General features: G+C 40.8%; 1 protein-coding gene across 1 annotated transcript in view; it reads right to left on the bottom strand.

The window, feature by feature from the left end:
• Positions 1-9,067: 9,067 nt before the first annotated feature.
• fscn2b (fascin actin-bundling protein 2b, retinal) overlaps positions 9,068-19,757 on the bottom strand; it is a 29,849-nt gene continuing 19,159 nt past the window's right edge. The window contains exons 2-5 of the mRNA XM_052032663.1: positions 15,023-15,179; positions 13,639-13,760; positions 11,936-12,103; positions 9,068-10,405 (exon numbers count right to left, since the gene is read on the bottom strand). Of these exons, the coding sequence (XP_051888623.1) occupies positions 10,200-10,405; positions 11,936-12,103; positions 13,639-13,760; positions 15,023-15,179 (653 nt within the window). The 3' untranslated portion in view covers positions 9,068-10,199. The remainder of the gene's footprint in view (positions 10,406-11,935; positions 12,104-13,638; positions 13,761-15,022; positions 15,180-19,757) is intronic.

Here is a 19,757-nt window from a genome sequence, read left to right on the forward strand (position 1 = left end):
AACGTACAAACTCCACAGCAGTCAATGTTGTCCTTATAGAAACCTCCCAGGTAACCTCCCACCAACCTCACCCGGGGTGGCCTGGATGGTTTATGTGGTTCCCTTGCAAACCAGTACTTCCTTCGTATGGGTATTGTGATTGACCGACCTCCCTCTCATTGACCCTGGCTGCATGCTTCCTACCATCAGGAGACTCTGGTGCAGCCACCTGCAAATGAACAGTAATCTCCGGCATTGGAAGTAGCTGGAAGAGTGCTGGTGATGTTTTGTGTGTGTGTGTGCCTTTAAGAGCTGGCTGATGAAGTCATAGCTGCATAGCTTAGCGCCAGTAGCTGCAAGAAGTTGAACTGCACTGTTTCTGAAACTCAAGGGAGCCTGACAAGACTTTTCTGAATCATGTTGTGCAATATTGCAGTCTTTTTAGAGTTTTTGTAAGTGTTTGCAAGACCCACAATGCTCTTGTAATGCTGAAGAGACAGCATAATTAGCAAGTCTATAAGCTTTATTACATTGTTTTCCAGTGCTCAGAATTCTCGGGCACCATTTGTTTGCACTGCAAGTTATGGATCCAAGATATTTGAAACAAATTCTTAGGAAAAGAAGGGAATGATCTGTAAAAGAACCACACTTAATTCAGGTGAATGGATCCTTGTCTCAGCTCTTGTCAGAGTGAACATTCTTTTTAGCAATGCTACAGTGAGTGTAGCAGATTAGGTGACATAGAGTAAGCCAAGTCATCTCAATTAACATGGCACTCTCATGTGTCCCTTCCACATTCTGAAAACAACAAAGTAATGCTGCAGGCATGAACTTTCTGATGGCAGTAACTTCCGATTAAACTGAGCCAGTGTCCTTGCAGACTCTGAAGTTCCTATTAGAAGGTGCAATTGACAGAACTTGAAAAACAATTGATTTATCAATTGCTGTCTTATTAAAATATAAAAGAGATTACTGTCACCTTAGATGTGGATAAGCATGTTAAAGATACCACATCCAATGCAATAATTTTGTTCCTTCTCTCCAGTGTCCCTGCCTTTTTATCTCAGTAACTACACAGTGCTATAGGGAATATGATGTTCTCATCTGACCGTGAAAATGATTCAGATGCAGGTGTCTGTGGCACCAAATGACTACCAAGTGACCCAAGCCCTCTAACTTGCAAGTCAGTGTTAAATGGTGAGTAAACATGCCACATTCACTAAGTTACCCATTCACCTGGTAGAGCTGTTATGGTAAATCCAAAGCTTTTGGCATCTTGTTTTATTGAATCCAGTGAAATGCATCTGATACTGTTGCTAGCAAACTGAGTTTTAGCAGCATTGGACACTATGCAGTATAAACTCATTTTGGATTGGATTAGCATTCCATCAACTCTTGATCAGTGGTTTCATCGGGGACAGATCTTCCTTTGATCAATGCTTGAAGATGTATTGAATGCTTCAGTGGTGCATTTTCAGTTTTGCTTTGGCCCTGAATTGTGTACAGGTTGGCTCATCTCAGCTGAATGCAGGGCCAGCTTTAGTGCCCTCAGGCTTCAGAGGGGATACATCACTGGGATTACCTTGCAGAATACTGGTTAGTTGTGAAGACAGTGTCAACAAAGTCTGTGATATCAGCAGTGTTAAAAGCCGGTTGACACTCACCATCCGAGCTCATACATGAAGATTTCCCCTGATAAGGGTCAATGGCTTCAGTTGGATGAAACATCAGAGTGTGTGCTTGTGTCCATAGATTAGTATAAGTCACTGCCCTTAGTGTTGATGGAGAGAACCTGGTTGAAAGATGAGCCCTTTATTAAATTGTGACTTTGTAGAAATTGTGGATTCTGCAATATCAGGCTTCTATTGCATTAGGCAGGTCATCCAAGTCACTCCTACTTCTGAGGTCCCTGACCTCCCTCTCAGCCACTCCTGCATCCTGCTGCCCGCTCACCCTATCCTAGGGCCCAGACACTGTTATTGCAGCAGTGCCCACAAAGTAATGGAGAGATGAATTGTCGTGCAGCAAGGAATGTGTATTAGAAAGGGCAGCAAAACACTCCACAGGCAGGACTTAGTGTTTTAAAAAAAAATAAGAAGTGCATCTGTAATCTAAGCTGTTTTATCCCTCAAAAACAATACCCCTACTGACTTTAGCAAATTATCTCAATTAATGAAAGGAAATATTTTCCACAGTTTTGTCTCCCTTGACTGTAATTCAACCACAATTTTTTGAAGTTTATCCCACAATTGAAGCTGGGCATCAGTATAGTTCAGGACACCAGAGACAATTGTGTGCTTATGAATCTATAAACCAGTATGGGCCAACGTCTTCAGTCAGGTGAGGTACCCAGAGGCTGTGCTGTTGCTCATTGATCTCTGGTCTGGTGTCCTTGGTCAGTGAGGCACCAGAAGCTGTGCTGGTACTCATTGATCTATGGGCCAGTGTCTTCTGTCTGGCCTGGCCAACCCAACCCTTGGGAAAAAAGCCTGGTATGCTCTAAGAGTAACCCTTCCACAGCCTTTCAAAGTGAACACCCAAATCTGCATTACCCTACCCTTTCTACTTTGTACCAACTTCTGTCTGTGGATACTACGTGAGCAGTGATCGGAGGCTGAGCCAAACTCAGAGTGTGGAGATTGGGTGTTGAAACTGTCGGGAGGGAGAAACTGTTACTTTGGGTTATTCTCCTTTTACTCTAATTTATGCTGTCCAATTGCAAGAACATTATTGAGATAAACTTTTGAATCAGATCTGGAAATATTATCACTTCAGCGGGGGACCATTTTTCTTTATCATTAAATGCACAATCTAATCATATCAAGCACACTTAAACAAATAATTGTGCAGCTGGATTCAACATAGAGGTTTACAATGTGGAAGGAAGCCATTCAGACCATTGTGTCTGTACAGGATCTCTGCAGCAGCAGTCCAAATATGTCATCTCTCTCTCTCTGCTTTTAACCCTCCATTATGTTCAACTTTGTGCTCATCTGCTTGTAAAAGGATGCAGTAATCTCAAAGTAATCTTTGCTTTCAATGCTCCTTTCACTTATTCAGTAGCATTTTTTTAATTGATCACCTAGTATAAGTGAAAGAGAAATTTCATACGCAATTCATTCTATCAAGACAGCTTATTGTGCTTAAGTAAAAAGCATTAAAATGTGTAATTCATAATTGCATTCTTCGATTCTGGAAGCACAGGAAATGCAATGTCCACACCCTCCGCACACTCCCAGGAGTGAAGAATTTGACTTCCGCTTGACACTTTTATCAAAGAGCAGGGCAGAAACTGGAAACTGTGGTCTAGGGAATGCTGCTGAAAATCTCTGGGAGCAAACCTATAATTTTACACTGTAAAATTGCAGAGCACAACATCTGGTACGAAAATGCTACAGTTTTTAAAAGATTTACTAATCTTAGTGACCCTTTATCAGACCCTTTGTCTAAACTGATCTATGTATAACACATGAATTGGATTAGTAATTTCCTATGAATGTGCAACCCAATTAACTCACTCTGTGATTGCACAAAATACAGAAGAGGTCTTCCTTATTTGGACTTTGCCTGCAGAATATTTGTTCCTGTTCAATGAATCCAGTCAATCTGACAGAAGAATGCAGACAATGAAGCCAAATACAACAAAAAGGCCACCACAGAGAATTTGTTGCATTGCCATATTCAATTTAAAACAGTCAACAAGTGACAAGAAATGGTGAATAACTAAAAGAAAACTTTTGGATTAACCTTCTGCAAAACATAAAAGAGGAACTGGTTTCTACCAAAGTAATGGTGATTAAAGTGATCCACTCTCTCAATTGAGTGCTGCAGCTTTGTGATGATTAAAATTACAATTAGTGTAGAGGGAGATACACACTACGTTGTCTGTCTGATTGGGAAACATGGGTGGGAGTTGAATATCTAATTCATAGAAACATAGAAAAACTACAGCACAATTCAGGCCCTTTGGCCTACAAAGCTGTGCCGAACATGTCCCTACCCTAGAAATTACTAGGCTTACCCATAGCCCTCTATTTTTCTCAGCTCCATGTACCTATCCAAAAGTCTCTTGAAAGACCCTATCATATCAGCCTCCACCACCGTTGCCGGCAGCCCATTCCACGCACTCACCACTCTGAGTAAAAAAACTTACCCCTGACATCTCTATATCTACTCCCCAGCACCTTAAACCTATGTCCTCTTGTGGCCACCAATTCAGCCCTGGGTAAAAGCCTCTGACTATCTACCCTATCAATACCTCTCATCATCTTATACACCTCTATCAGGTCCCCCCTAATCCTCCGTCTCTCCAATGAGAAAAGGCCGAGTTCCCTCAACCTACTTTCATAAGGCATGCTCGCATTCCAGGCAGCATCCTTGTAAATCTCCTCTGCACCCTCTCTATGGCTTCCACATCTTCCTGTAGTGAGGCGACCAGAACTGAGCACAGTACTCCAAGTGGGGTCTGACCAGGGACCTATATAGCTGCAACAATACCTCTCAGCTCCTAAATTCAATTCCCCAATTGATGAAGGACAACACACCATATGCCTTCTTAATCATAGAGTCCACCTGCACAGCTGCTTTGAGCGTCCTATGGACTCAGACCCCAAGATCCCTCTGATCCTCCACACTGCCAAGAGTCCGACCATTAATACTATATTCCGCCAACATATTTGACCTACCAAAATGAACCACTTCACACTTATCTGGGTTGAACTGCATCTGCCACTTCTCAGCCCAACTCTGCATCCTGTCTATGTCCCTCTGTAACATCTGACAGCCCTCCAAACTATCCACAACACCTCCAACCCTTGTGTCATCCACAAACTTACTAACCCACCCCTCCACTTCCTCATCCAGGTTGTTTATGAAAATCACAAATAGCAAGGGTCCCAGTACAGACCCGAGGTACACTACTGGTCACCGACCGCCACTCAGAATACGACCCTTCAACAACTACTCTTTGCCTTCTGTGGGCCAGTCAGTTCTGGATCCACATCGCAATATCCCCTAGGATCCCATGTCTCCTCACCTTCTCCATAAGCCTCGCATGGGGTACCTTATCAAATGCCTTGCTGAAATTCATATACACTACATCTACTGCTCTCCCTTCATCGATGTGCTTATTCACATCCTCAAAAAAATTCAATCAGGCTCGTAAGGCAGGACCTGCCCTTGACAAAGCCATGCTGACTATTCCTATTCATATTATACCTCTCCAAATGTTCATAAATCTTGCCTGTCGGGATCTTCTCCATCAGCCACTGAGGTAAGACTCACCAGTCTATAATTTCCTGGGCTATCCCTACTCCCCTTCTTGAATAAGGGACCAACATCCGCAACCTTCCAATCTTCCAGAACCTCTCCCATCTCCATGGACGACGCAAAGATCATAGTCAGAGGATCCGCAATCTCCTCCCTCGCCTCCCACAGCAACCTGGGGTACATCTCATCCAGTCCCGGCGACTTATCTAACTTGATGCTTTCCAAAAGTTTCAGCACCATCTCTTTTCTAATATCTATATGCTCAAGCTTTTCAGGCTGCTGTAAGTCCCTACTACAATCCCCCTGATCTTTTTCCGTGGTGAATACTGACATAAAGTATTCATTAAGTCCCTCCGCTATTTCTTCCGGATCCATACACACTTTCCCACTGCTGCACTTGATAGGCCCTATCCTTTCGCATCTCATCCTCTTACTCTTCACATACTTGTAGAACGCCTTGGGGTTTCCCTTAATCCTGCCTGCCAAGGCCTTCTCATGTCTCCTTCTGGCTCTCCTAATCTCTAAGTTCCTTCCTTTTAGCCTTGTACTCCTCCAGATCTCTAACATTACCTAGCTCTCTGTATCTTTTGTATGCTTTTTCTTTTCCTTTTGAACTAGATTTATTACAGCCTTTGTACACCACGGTTCCTGTATCCTCTCGTGACTCTTTGGATATCCATGAAATTGCTTAAGTGGGAACAGGGTTCAAGTGTCATTGCTTTCCACTGTCAGTACCATTTCTTCTCAAATATGGGTGGCTTCATTTAGGAAGACAGTTGTCAATAATATTTCAGTGGAAGGCCATGGAATTCTTAGGTGGAAGTACATACCAAATCCACAGGCTCCATCTAAACAAGTGATTGATCCATTTAATCAGTACAATAAAGACAAAATGACCTCCAGAAGTCACGTGGGCCAGGGAAAAGGCAGAAAAAAGGGTGGGCTGAAGGGCCAAGAGACTTTGGAAAGTCCTTGATAGCAGAACTTGCCAGGAAAGTAAAAGCTCTTAAAAAGCATATGATAACAATAAAAGGTAGAAGGCGGCTAAACACAAAATAGTAAAACAAAATGTGACTGATTAGAAGGGCAAGCCTTTCTCAATACAACAATGGATAAGCAAAGTAAAATCAATGGGAATTAAATGAAAGAGATGGAAGTCTTTTGACTTATGGAGCATGTAATTTAACATTACAGATTGTGAGAGCTTCTACCATCTGGAAGATCCACTGCACCTTAATTGAGAGCCTAGTTTTTAGCCAACATCTGGATACCACCTGATCTTCTGAAGTATGCAGTAGGCCAGCATTCTAATACACGAGAAATAAAAACCATCCCTTGTCCGGTAGAGTCAGAGAGTCACAGAAATATATAGCACGGAAACAGGCCATTCGGACCACCAAGTCCTGTGCTGACTATCAACCACCCATTTGCACTAATCCTTCATTAATCCTTTTTTTTATTCTCCCCACATTCTTATCAACTCCTCCCCAGATTCCACCACTCACCTACACATTAGGGGCAATTTACAATTAATTTACCGACCTATACAACTTTAGGATGTGGGAGGTAACCAGAGCACCTGGACAAAGCTCACACAGTCACAGGAAGAATGTGCAAACTCCACATGGACATCACTCGAGCTCAAGACGGAGCCTGGGTCTCTGGCACTGAGGAAGCAGCTCTGCTAGCGGGGCCACAGTGCTGCTCAGCTATGCCTTTTATTGGGGCTGGAAATAAAGCAGAAGATGTAGGCAAGAGATATCACTTGTATTTCCATGTCAGTCATCTGTGGAAGGAAATTATGCACATAGACCGTTTCGCTCTCTCCCAACCGCAAGGTGCATGTGCCATGATTAACATGTATTGCTACAGTCAAGGCTGCAATAGGGTCACAAGTGTTTCTTGTGAGGCGCTCATTGCTGACAACATGACACGGCAACTAGTGGACCAATATCAGATCGATGACCTATCCCATTTTTGAGACCACATCATGTGCTGGATGGAAAATATGATAGGGTAATGCCTGAAAGAGTTCTAGCAACTTACTGCTAAGAAGTACTAAGATTTCCAAATATATGGTTAGCACACCTTGGAACAGCAGGGTGTTTAAATATTGAGTATTTACAAAGCTTCTAGCCATATCCACATAGTAGCATAGTCCTTAGTAATATGTATGTCAGAAACCACATACCAGCCCCCACTAAGCATTATTCAACATATTACTTATACAACCACCTCAGAGGAAGAGCAATCACCTAGTGTGTGTATGTGTGCACACACACACATATACACACACAGTATATATCTGCAATTTTCACTCAAATGTGCCATTGTGGAGGCATTGGGGTAAACTTTCAGTGTTAGCTGTGGATTGAGATGGGAAGTTGTGGCAAGGGTTTTCACACCAATCAGAGGAGCACTTGGCTATCCTAATCGCCATTGAACCTCACCAGGTCATTAAGAATGAACTGCCATCAGGTTATTCACTTGTAATTACAGTTTGCAGATTTGGGACTAAATTATCCAGCCCTGGAATAGTTATTTAAGGAAAGATCCTTTTCAGGCAAATAAATAATTTTAGAAACTTCTTCCCAACTATGGAGCAACACTGAAGTAGAACATCCAGGCTAACGGCATATCTGCTGTTCCAATTAATAGAGGATAGGTAAGTTGCCCATCTGCCATTTGAGGGCACTCTAATCATCAGTGGAGCAGTCAACATTGTCTAAGATTATGGTGGTAGTTTTCCTCTTCAAGGCATCAGTAACGTGTTCTATTCAAGATGTTATATCTGCATTCCCTGACTGACCATGGGTCTCACCAGGATGATATTAACTGCAGGCAATCTTTACCTCCCAGGAGCCATCTATCATGTTTAGCTTCTTCAAAAGGATTGATGATGTACATGATGATGTGCTGCTAAGCACGGCCCATTTGGCTATTATTGGATCAGAGTGCTGTGATACTACAACACTACTTGTGGGAGGCTAAATGGATATATATGGGATGTTACAACTAGCTTAGCTCTATAACCTCGTCTGGTTCTGCTGCCAACCTGGTGGTGGAACCTTCATCCTTGCCTTTGTTATCTCCTGACTTGACAACTCTAACCCATTCCTGGCTAGCTTCCCTTTTTTTCCTATTATTTGTAACCTTGAAATCATTGCTGCCAGTCTCTTAATTAGCATCAACTCTAGTTCACATATCGCTTCCCTGTTTGCTGATCTGCATGGGCTCTTGGTTAAGCAAGGTCTTGATCTTAAAATTCTCATCCCATCCCAGTTTTCAAATTCCTCCATGCCATAACAATCTCCCTAACTGTGGAATCCCAGCCTTATAGGCCTCTGGGACATCTGCTCCAATGCTGGCCTCTTGAGACAGCCATTGAGTATGATCATTCCACCAGAAGTGGTCACACCTTTATCACCCAAATTGCAGACTCTGGAACTCCTTTACCAAATCTCTACACCTCTCCATCTCTCTTTCCTCCTTACAATATGGCTTTTTGACCATGTTTTTTGATCCCTGCCTTAATATCTCTAAATGTGGCTCAGCATCAACTGCCTGGACTTGAGGGGACACTGCAAGTTAAACATAGAGTGCCCCAAAACTCTGCTGTTACTAATTTCAGAGAGAGAAAAAAAAAATCACAGTGCTTAGTTTGGTGAGCAAAGCATCAGCAGACCTCTTGCTGCTCTTGTGCTCTGTGGACTGATTTTGCCCAGTTACAAGTACAATACCCCAGGAGGGTAGATCTCAACATATCAGCATTTGGGTGTATGTTGCAAACCCATTAAAATGATCCGCAAAATCCCTTGGTCCCTTTGTTAAGGCAGTCACCACATTGTTGCTATTTTATTATAAATATAGTTATAATTGTAAATTTTTGTTCCAAATTACTCCAAAATCTAAAGCCATAATAACCTCAATTTCCACAGGATTACATTGTATTAATTAACTAACAAAAGAGGACAAGGCCTTGATGACAACAATTGTATGTACTAAATAATATTTTTAAAAAATAACTATTACTCAGTCAATACAGTCCCCATTGCCAAGTTATCTGCATCACCAAGTGAATCATACTAGGTTCAGTATGCGAACAATCTACATATCCAATTAAAATACAAATGTACAAAAATTTCTCTGGAAAATTATTCTTGTGTGAGAGAGAAACCTGTTTAGTGTAATCAGTGGTTATGCTTTGAGTCACCAGATCAGTGGCAAGTCTCCTGTAGCATTAGTCATTGCAATCAGAGGACATATTTTGTAACAGTAGATATAACATCAACAAAATGTGCTAGGGCAATGCAGTAGGAAGAGACACAAGGAATTAGAGCCACATGTAAGGATTTTAATGTCTTACTATTTGAAGACCCATAATAAGGTATGGTTCTATGGACATGGGGCATCTTACTGTACCTGACTGATGTGGCTACTTACCATAAGAGATGATTGACTGTGTAAGCATTATAACCGAGCCCAAGAACCACACACACACACACATATAAAAAAAATTGTTTATCGCTTGTTCCCAGGCTCTGTGCTATACTAGCGGAAGTACATACTATCTACTCGAGAGTCAAATAAAACTTCGTCATATATACAAAACAATCAGTTAGCACCCAACTAAAATGAATTTGATAAAATATTTTTCCTGTATTAAATGCCAGAAACTGAAGCCTACAAGACAATACACATCTTATTCCTGTCCTTGAATGAGACTGCAATGTCAGCCAATCAATATCTCCAAAGTTTATACAGTGAATTTTAAAGAGGCTCCATGGTTCAGATTACAAACTAAAATGGTGGATTCTTAACAAAGGGCCTAAATTAAGATTTAATATTAATCTCTGCAGGTAGTCCTCCAAATTTTGCCCTACATATCCATCAGATCATACATAAGGAATACATCTATCATTCACATGGTCTACTGAGACTGTGTCCATCCATTAATATTCCCACAGTGTGGAACTGTCCACTTCATCTGCATCTGCCCTAAGAGTGCCTGCTTGGTTTCCTCGCAGATATTTTTCATTCTTTCCTTTGATAGCCAGTCGACCATGATCTCTGAATTCTAAGTAAAAGTCTTCAGGAATGATACCGTCAGTGCAGATTGTCCCGGTACTGGATACATACCAGAACTTGCCATCAGAGCCTATGGAGAAAGAACACGAGCTTAGATTTGTGATGGGATAGAGCCAACCACACATAGCCATTGCTTCACAATTAACATCATTGTACATTTTTGTTGCTCAATGTGAATTTTTTCTCCAGCAATTTATTGATACATGGATGCGTACCTGTAATCAAAAAAATTGACATTTATTTTCCTTTTTAAACATCTGTCATTCATGTATCTTCAAGGTTCCCTAGTCCTTCAACTAAGCCTCTTCATCTGCCCAGACAACAGAATTCTTGGATTTTATTAGCTGGAATGTAGAAATGGGTGGAAAGCACGGGCAGATTACATGACAAACAATAAAACCTATTAATCTCTAACTCCTCCCACTTCTGACGGAAGATCATCAACCTTACTTATTGGTTCAGTATTTGAAAAGAATCATGCTCTCCCCTGTCTTATGCGCTAAGTCCTTAGTTAACTGGAGTGGATTTCATAAGGGTGCTTGTTGGGTAGAAGCGATTTTGTCCTCAGCAGCAAAGCCCTGCCTGCTGATGGACCTACTGCAGGCAAGCACAGTAACATGGGATGGTCAGAACAAGCTCTGCCCACAAAATTGCTGAAAACAATATTAACAGGCAGCTAAACTTCAAAACCTGCCTTAGCTGCCTATCAAAGCTGTCAAAACTCTGGAATATTTCTGAATTTATATATTTTCATTTAGTTAGGAATCTTCTTCTGGCACAAAATTTCCCATGGATTTAATAGCAATATTATTGTAATTGCTGTAATTAATGATGGCAGAGAGATTTTTATATTTCAAGAACTTCACACTTATATATGAAAATCAAAAATAAACATCAGTAGAAGCTGAAGTCTGAAATAAAAACAGAAGTGGTGGAAACACTCAGTAGGTCAAGCAGGATCTGAGGAAAGATCAGGTCGGAGTCTGAGGAAGGGTTTTTGACCTCAAACATTAACTCCATGCCTCTTTCCACAGATGCAGCTGGAACTACTGACTGTTTCCAGCATTTTGTTTTATTTCATGTTTATATATCATGTCCTCAGGCTGTTTCGAGCACATCATATACATTGTCTTTTTTTTTGCCCATATCCACAAGTGTTCAGCAAGTTCAGGAGGCAGCAGATTGTACAGAGCAAGGTCTGCCACACAGCCATGAAGTGCCTGACTGATTGATCCATTATTGGTTGAGGACTGAATGTTGGCCATTACACATGAAAGCTCTTTGCTAATGTCTTTTATATCTTTGCACCATACAGCTGCCGCAAAACAACAAATGTCACATCATCTAAGTCAGTAATAATAGATCTGATTCTGCTCTACCTGAAACAGTATTTCAGGATCTTTATTGTCAGTCTGAAATGCCAATCAGACAACAGTTTGATTTTGCCTGACAGAAACTTTGTGGGAGGAGGGGAGGGGAGTTAAAAAGCAACAGCATATCCGTCCAGAAAACCCAACACTTTTAATTCATCTCGAATTTTAAGCTGCAGGCAGAACTCGAAATTTATCCAAAAGCATTCTCAGAGAATCCAGGTGCTCACCTTTAATATGATATGCTCCATTTTCAAATTCAAGCTGAAAGACATCATAAGCTGACCGATTGGCATCAAGTGTGCTGGAGCTTTTGTGGTAAGAGACAAATCCATGATCTCCTCGTAGTACCAGGATAGGTCTATTAATCAGTCTCAATGTAAACTCTTCATCTTCACCTAACATCGCAGACAAGACAAAATCATTGGTCCACAGTTTTGCAGTGAAATACTATTAATCATTCTGAGAGAAATGGACTTATCATCTGCATGACTGGTTTGAATTTTTCATCGACCTAATTTAGCATCTAAGCAGAACTTGAGGTTTCCAAACTATACAGTTAACTATCAACAAACAGATAGATTTTCATTTGAAATTCCTCAGTTTGTGTTTTAACAAAGATAGATATGAATTCTTGCAGAAATATATCTGTTACCAATAATTCACTATACAATTTAAAGTTAAAAGTGTTCAAGCATGAAACTTGGAAAGAACCTTTGATAGCCAAAGACACACCTGAATATATTTCCCAAGTTCCTTGCAGTGAAACATCTGATGGATTTTATATTGTACTCATTCAAAATAACTTGCATGTCAGTGCATTGAATTGCTTTTCTTGTTCCCTTCATTTGCTCCTTAATTAACAATTCTCCCAGAGGTAAGTGGGAGGTGGTTTAGCTTAAGTCACTTGCCAGAACATTTAGGTTAATGAGGTTAATGAGGTCTTCATTGCTTTGAAAGACAAAAAATTAAGCTAAAGATTTTGAGGCTTATTTAGGAACATGGCCACTTAGCCATCCATGAAACCATATATTGATTGTGACAATTAAAAAAAAGATAAAATATACGTAGGTTGGATGTGGTCAATGCATGTTGTTGCCACCAAGATATAATTTCTCCCAGATTCTTACACTGTGGACAACATACAGTTTGCTGTTCTCTGTGTGGAATGTGAGAAAGTATGAGGTTTATTTTCACTGAAATATGTGTTCTCCAGTGTCTCCATTAGAAATATATTATCAAGCTGTATTTTAAAGAAAAGTGTATATTTATGTAGTGTCTTTCATATGCCCTTGAGAACATCCCAAAGCAATTTTTAGCCAATGGACCTTTTGAAATGTTGTCATTGTTGTAACTTAGAAGGGCAACCTGCTAAGTTACAAGTGGCAAGCTCCAACAAGCAGCAATAACGGATGAACAGTTGTTGTGACGTTGGTTGAGAGATACCAGGGACTAGTCCCCTGCTTTTCTTAAAAATAGTGTCATGGAATCTTTTACATCTATTTCAGAGAAGACATGGAGCTATAGAGCTTTAGCTTAATGACTCATCCAAAAGTTAACACCTCTGACATTATGACACACTCTTACTATCGCACTAGAAAATGATCCTAGATTTTTCTTTTGTGCTTGTCGTGCTCCTAAGGCTTGGACACATTTTCAATTTGGAATTCTAAATAAGCTTTTCTAAAAATTTAGTGCTATACTTAGCATTTTTCTGTCAAGTTGCACTGTATAATATTACCAAATGTTTGCATATTCATAAATTCTAACCTATGATTTGACTGAGGCAATTAATTGAGCTACAACCATTGTTAGAATTGATTGATTTTGGAATTGATGTTTATAATTAGTGAAAATGACATAATTAAACCCATTCCTACATTTCTTCCATCTTTTTATGTCTCAAGAAGTTTCTCCTTTTTGTTTAACTCACCAGCTGAATCACTCACTGATGCAAGCTGTCCATTTTTCTTTGTACAGATGTATTTGCCATTGTTGGCCTTGAGTGCAATTCTTCTCCCACGCCACGCTATTTCAAACATACAGTTGGCATCTCTGGAATTGAAAACATAAAAATCTGTTAAAAAGCTGTACGCATTCCTGACATCCACCTCTCACCAGATCCCTGTGTTCGGGCAATTGATTTTATACCTGGAAGCTGAAGCTGAAATATACAACATTTCTCTGCCTGTTTTTGGAGCAAGTACCCAGCTGCTCAGATTGTTTTTCCACTTTGTTACAAGCACAAATGACAGTCAGAAACGGCATTACTCCTCTCATCAAAATCAAAGTAGAATAACATAATCCAGGTAAGAGAAGGGAATAAAACGCACTGAAGGAGTGGAAATGTTTTGATCCCAGTGGGCAAATAGCAATAATGAGAAGGTGAGAATGGTATAGTCTCACCAAAGCAGTGGGAATGGTTTTGCTTTGAGTGAGGGAGTGGAAATAATGAATGTGGACTAGCTCAGCTCACAACTTGCTGACATGAAATGAAAAAAAAATTTTAAAATGGTCCTTGCCATAACATAAGTGCACCATTTCAGTTAGTACAGGAACACTACAATAACTCAGGGGTGACATTTTTGGGTGATGGAACAAGTAATGATGTCAGTTTGCCACGGAGCCTTTACAATCTTTTTTTCTGTTGCCTTGTTGTTTACATTTCCATGGATGGCCTGACGTTGCAAAAGTCACTATGTAAAGCTAAGCATTTCTTTTATTCTTTGATCCACTTTCGCTATAGGCCTGTACCTTTCCTTTTGCACCACATCCCCCTACCACCACTGCTCCCTCCTGGCCTTGCCGCTGAAACTTAAGGTCTTCATCATACCTCCATTTCTCTTCACCAGTTTTCCTGCTTCCTTCCTTCAAACTACAAGTCATACCAGAAGCAGAAGGCTCACACCCTGCAAGTTGTCAGCCCATTCCAATGCCAAGATGGAATGGCTGCCAGTGGTCCAGCAAGCTCACTTCTTAACCCACTAGTTAAGGTTTTCCAGCCATAAACCATGCTTGGACTCTGCTCTTCATACGTCCATTTTTATCCAGTCCAACTTCAGAGGGCTGTCATTTAATCACAATATTTATCATTTCTTGAATTGTCACCTTCAATTACTTTGACTCTTTCTTTGTTGTCAAACGCATCCTAAAAATCAATCGCTTGTCACAAATGGCAGATTAACATAAGCTATTGTTTCAATATTTCTGTGCAGACAGCTATTACAAAGTGGCCTCGTTGTTAGCTAATGGTATTAAAGGGGTGCCCAATTTAGTTTCATAATAATTTCTAAATTTCTGTGAGTATGATAGCTCACACTTCAGTAGCTGTGGATTGGATCCCTCCATGAGCCACCAATGTCCAGAAGTTTCCTGTGTGTGTACGTAAGATGCACTTCTTAGTCTCTTTATCAATTTCCATCTGATACGTTTCCTGATGTGTTTCTTCATCCTGGTTGGCTGAAATATTCATACCTGGCAATAAAACAATTAAAATAATATAACTTTGGTACCTCCTGGGCATCCGCTGGATGTCAATTAATCACAGTATCTTGTGATCATAATTAACAAAGGACAATTAGCTTGGATGAATTAAAGCTGAATAAATACATGAGGATAAAGGAATAGGCAAGATTTTAATTGGGTGGGTTGAAAGGAGGCCAGAGAATACTCACATAGAGTACAAACACAGACCTGTTAGAATGAATATTCTATTTCTGTACAATAAAATTCTTTGTAAAAAATTCAGTAGTTAGTCCTTAAAACATTTTGCTGGCACCTCTTTAAAGTGACTACAAACTAAAACACACTTTGGTTTGAAAATACAAACTCCAACACATGAACTCCAAATACAGACCATCACTGTTTTGTTTTACCCTCCTTTTATAAGCAACACCCTTCTTGGTCATCCACACAAGCCTTTGTGAAGCTTACCATGTGACAAAAGAACACTAATGCATGATTTTATGCAATCTTTTAATATTATTTATTATATAGACCATCTAATAGAAAATATAAGAGTTTGGTAGGTTCTTAGTAATATTTATGGTTTAAATATTTTTAGCATCTATCTTTCAGCTTTTTGTTCCTACAGAAGTAATCTTTGGTATAGACTTTTCTTCGCTGACTCTGTAATGAGTATACACAGAGGATTCTTCACGGGCTCACAGATGGCTGCACTGGTTAAGTCAGTGGGTAGTCATGGCAGCAGATTAGGGACTAAATTCTGGCATTATAAACAAGGTATTATAAAACAACGTCACTAAGCAAGAGAAACACTTGGAATTTTTCACCTAAGGTGTTGGGGTGACCTTTAAAGTTAATTATCCCTCCCTGTCCAACTTACTAGAGCCAGCACACCTTCAGCAAGGGCATTTTCCCCACCCTGCATGGTTCTGATCTACCCTTAGGCCTATGCATAAAATCATGGGTAAACTAAAAGTTACTTTAATTGGGATGACTGACTTCTCAGGCCTCACCAGGAACTCCAAACTCTTATCAATTCCTACCACCAGCTCAGCTGGTCAACCAAGCTGCAGCAGAGATTGTATAACCTCACCTCAGTATCTTACTGGACCAGTGCTTTGCACCAAACATGTAACCTAGTCCTCACCAAAAAGCCTCCATAATATTTCTGCAAAATTTCCCAAAATTCACTCCTATGGTGAAGCTTCAGACCTAGAAAGGCACTGTTATTTCTCTTTATTTTGATGTTGAAATATCAAAACACACCTCAAAGCTTAAATAATGAAATGGTTTTGTTCTACCCTTTGGCAATAACACACTGAGCCATCTCTCCATGAGGGTTTATGTTACAGAGTCAAGAGCAGAGCAGTTTGTTCCAACAATAGTCAAGTAGAATACACATTTGATTATCTCATGCCCTTTACAACTGATGGTATGAACATCAAATTCTCCAACCTTCGGTTAGCTGCTCCCCTTCTGTTATTTGTCTCTCTCCTGATCTACCTAGTTCCTACACCCACCCCAGCCCCCCATCACCCCGTTTCTTCCCCCTCCTCCACACATTCCATCAGTCACCCACTCCCCCCACAGTTCCCATCTACCCACCTCGCCTCCCGTATTTGGTTCCGTGCTCCACCTTCCCTTTCCAATCAGATTCCATCATCTGCAGCCCTTTGCTGCCTCCACCGATCTCCTCCCAGCCTCTGTCGCTGTTTGCCCCCTTCCCTCCTCCACCGTCTATCACCCCTCCTCACCTGTTTATACGTGCAGCTTGCCAGCTTTTGCCCCACCCCTTCATACTGGTTATCTCCCTTCTTTCAGTCCAGATGAAGGGTCTCGACCCAAAAAGTCAACTGTCCATTTCCCTCCACCAGTGCTGCCTGACCCGCTGACTTCCTCCAGCATTTTGTTTGCTGCTTTGATTATTTTCTTTCACACTTATGGTACAAAAGGAGGCCATTCAGCCCATCCAGTCCATGCCCACTCCCATTCCGTCTATATTTTCCTGTACCCCTGCAACGTACTCTCTTTCACACATGCCCATCCACTCCTTTCTGATTCTTTTTGCCTTTAACCTACACTAAGGGGCAATTTGCTGTAGTCAATTAACCTACCAGCACATCTCTAAAGGTGTGGGAGGAAACCAGATCACCCAGAGGAAACCCACATGGTTTTAATCACTGATTAACCGTGACTCAACTTGATCAATGTAAATTTATACTATATTAAATCACACCTCATCTGCTGTTAAAAAATACATTCACAGTTTTCTAAGAAATTATTCTGAGCATTGTGTTGGCGATGATATGTGGGGGTAAAAAAAGCATCAAATCTAATGATTTTGGACAAAGTGAGTGAGATTAAATGAATATTTAAAACAAACAAAAGAATGAAAATTTGTCTTGGGGAAGCACAAATGTCCTGTGTTCTAACATAGGACAGTACAGTACAGGAACAGGCCCTTTGGCCCATGATGTCTGTGCTGAACACAATGCCAAATTAAACTATTTCAATGGGTAGTGTAGCAGGTGGGAAATGTGGTAACATTGTTTTATTGCCACTGTTCAAGTTCAATTTGTACCCCACTATTATCCCCATGGTTCCTGATTATTCAACAAATGTCATTAAATGAGTAGAAGAATCAGACAGACAACACTTTCCTGGGTTCAGTCTTCACCTGTGCTTAGGTAGCTGGGCCTAGGGTTTGTACAATTGGCCTCACTGCTACACTTCTGTTTTGTCTCAATGATAGCACCTTCACCCAAGTTCGGCACAAATCTATTCGGCAGACTTCAGAACATCATCAGAATGTTGGAGAGGTGATGCACTATTGTTAGTGCTGTCCTTTCAGATAAAATGTTAAACTCAAGTCCTGCCATGTGGATATAACATTTCCGTGGAACTATTTGGGAAGAAAAGTGAAAGGAGAGAGTGTGGAATGTGAAAAGGAGCTCACTGACCCTTCCCTCACCACACACCCTACAGCTGATTGTCAGCAGGCATGGATTATGGCCACTCTTGTCACGTGTTGGAAGACAAGCTGTGCCTGCGGAATTGTAGCCCAGGAATGGTCAATTCCTCAAAGAAAGAAGGGGAGCAAAGAAAGAAGGGGAACCCAAGCTATGAAATGCCAACTCCCACCCATGCATTGCCTTACCTTATACTTACAATGACACAGAACGAGGCTTTGTGATCTATTAGTTCCATGTTGGCTCCAAAGGGAGCAATCCCATCAGACCCATTCCCCCTCCACTTATTTCCCTCTATCCCTACAATTGATTTTCTCTCAAACTTGCTCATCAATTCCCCATTGATCCTTTCTACCACTCACATATGCTTATGTAAGCCAATTAACCTACCAGCATGTCTACAGGTTGCAGGAGGAAACCAGAGCACCCAGAGGAAACCAATGTGGCCACAGAGCGAATGTGCAAACTCTGCAGATAGCTTCTGATGTCAGAATTGAACCCAGTCCCCAGAGCTGTAAGGCAGCAGCGCTAACTGCTGTATCACCTTGCTGGCTTATGTCTAATTCAATTGGAGAAATTATTATATATATTTTGTTTTGATTAAGAGGCTCTCTGAAGACAATGGGCTTACAAACATTCCCACGGATATAGAAAATAGACCACTTCCTATCAACAGCACTAATGCATTGCACATCAGATTCTGTCAGCAAGTTACAAGTCTTTTGCATTCTGTTCTGAAGTGCACTTCTTCCTGACCATTCCCACAGCAAAGCCAGTGTAGGTTTACATTCTTTGCTGCGTTTCAGCTCAGTAAAGCCTGCAAGGAAGAAAACACGAGATTTGTTGTGGGAACATGCAGGGAGCAGGTGCAACAAGTGACAATTGAAAGGAATGCTGCATTCTGATTTTGTTTCTAATCTAACCTGGTGTAGATTAAACTCAGACATAGTTCCATAATTTGCAATTCAAAAATTATCGTTGTAATTTTAGAAAAGTGATAGTTAACAACATGATGACGGATTGTTGAAATGGCAGCCAGTGGCAAAAATAATTTCCAGTGTATTTCTGTCTTTCCTTGCATGCAGTTCTGCAGAAATGAAAGCACAGAAACAATAAAAGGAACCATGAGATAAACAGTGGTCCTTAGGTTGGATTGGATTAGGTTGGGGGTGAGGGGGGGAGGCTGCTATTTGTTGTTGTCCAATCATTTCATCACATTAAATTATAAAATGTCTGAGATATAGAACCACCTGTTGAAGAAAGCTGGGCCGTGGCTAATTTTGAAAATGTTATTCAGCTTTCAGCTGTGTGAGGTTATGCTGATACATTTGGTCTAGTTTGACTAGTTTGCATTGTCGCCAGCTGACTTTGCTCACTAACACTGTGATTCTGAAATTGGAACAGGATTATTCTGTTGATTGTTAACAATAAATGCTTGTTTTTCCATCCTATGCCTCCTGTTGTGCTAACTTGTAAAATCGTTGTCCATATGAATAGTGATGCAGGTGAGAAATCTGAATGAACCTTGTTCATCTAAACCATTTGCCTGAGAATTAATGTCAGTGTAGGACTTGTCCCCACTTTTAACCCCTCCCCCACTTCACTTGTATTCTGTTAT

Source organism: Pristis pectinata, chromosome 18 (genome assembly GCF_009764475.1).
Source record: "Pristis pectinata isolate sPriPec2 chromosome 18, sPriPec2.1.pri, whole genome shotgun sequence".
NCBI lineage: Eukaryota > Metazoa > Chordata > Chondrichthyes > Rhinopristiformes > Pristidae > Pristis > Pristis pectinata.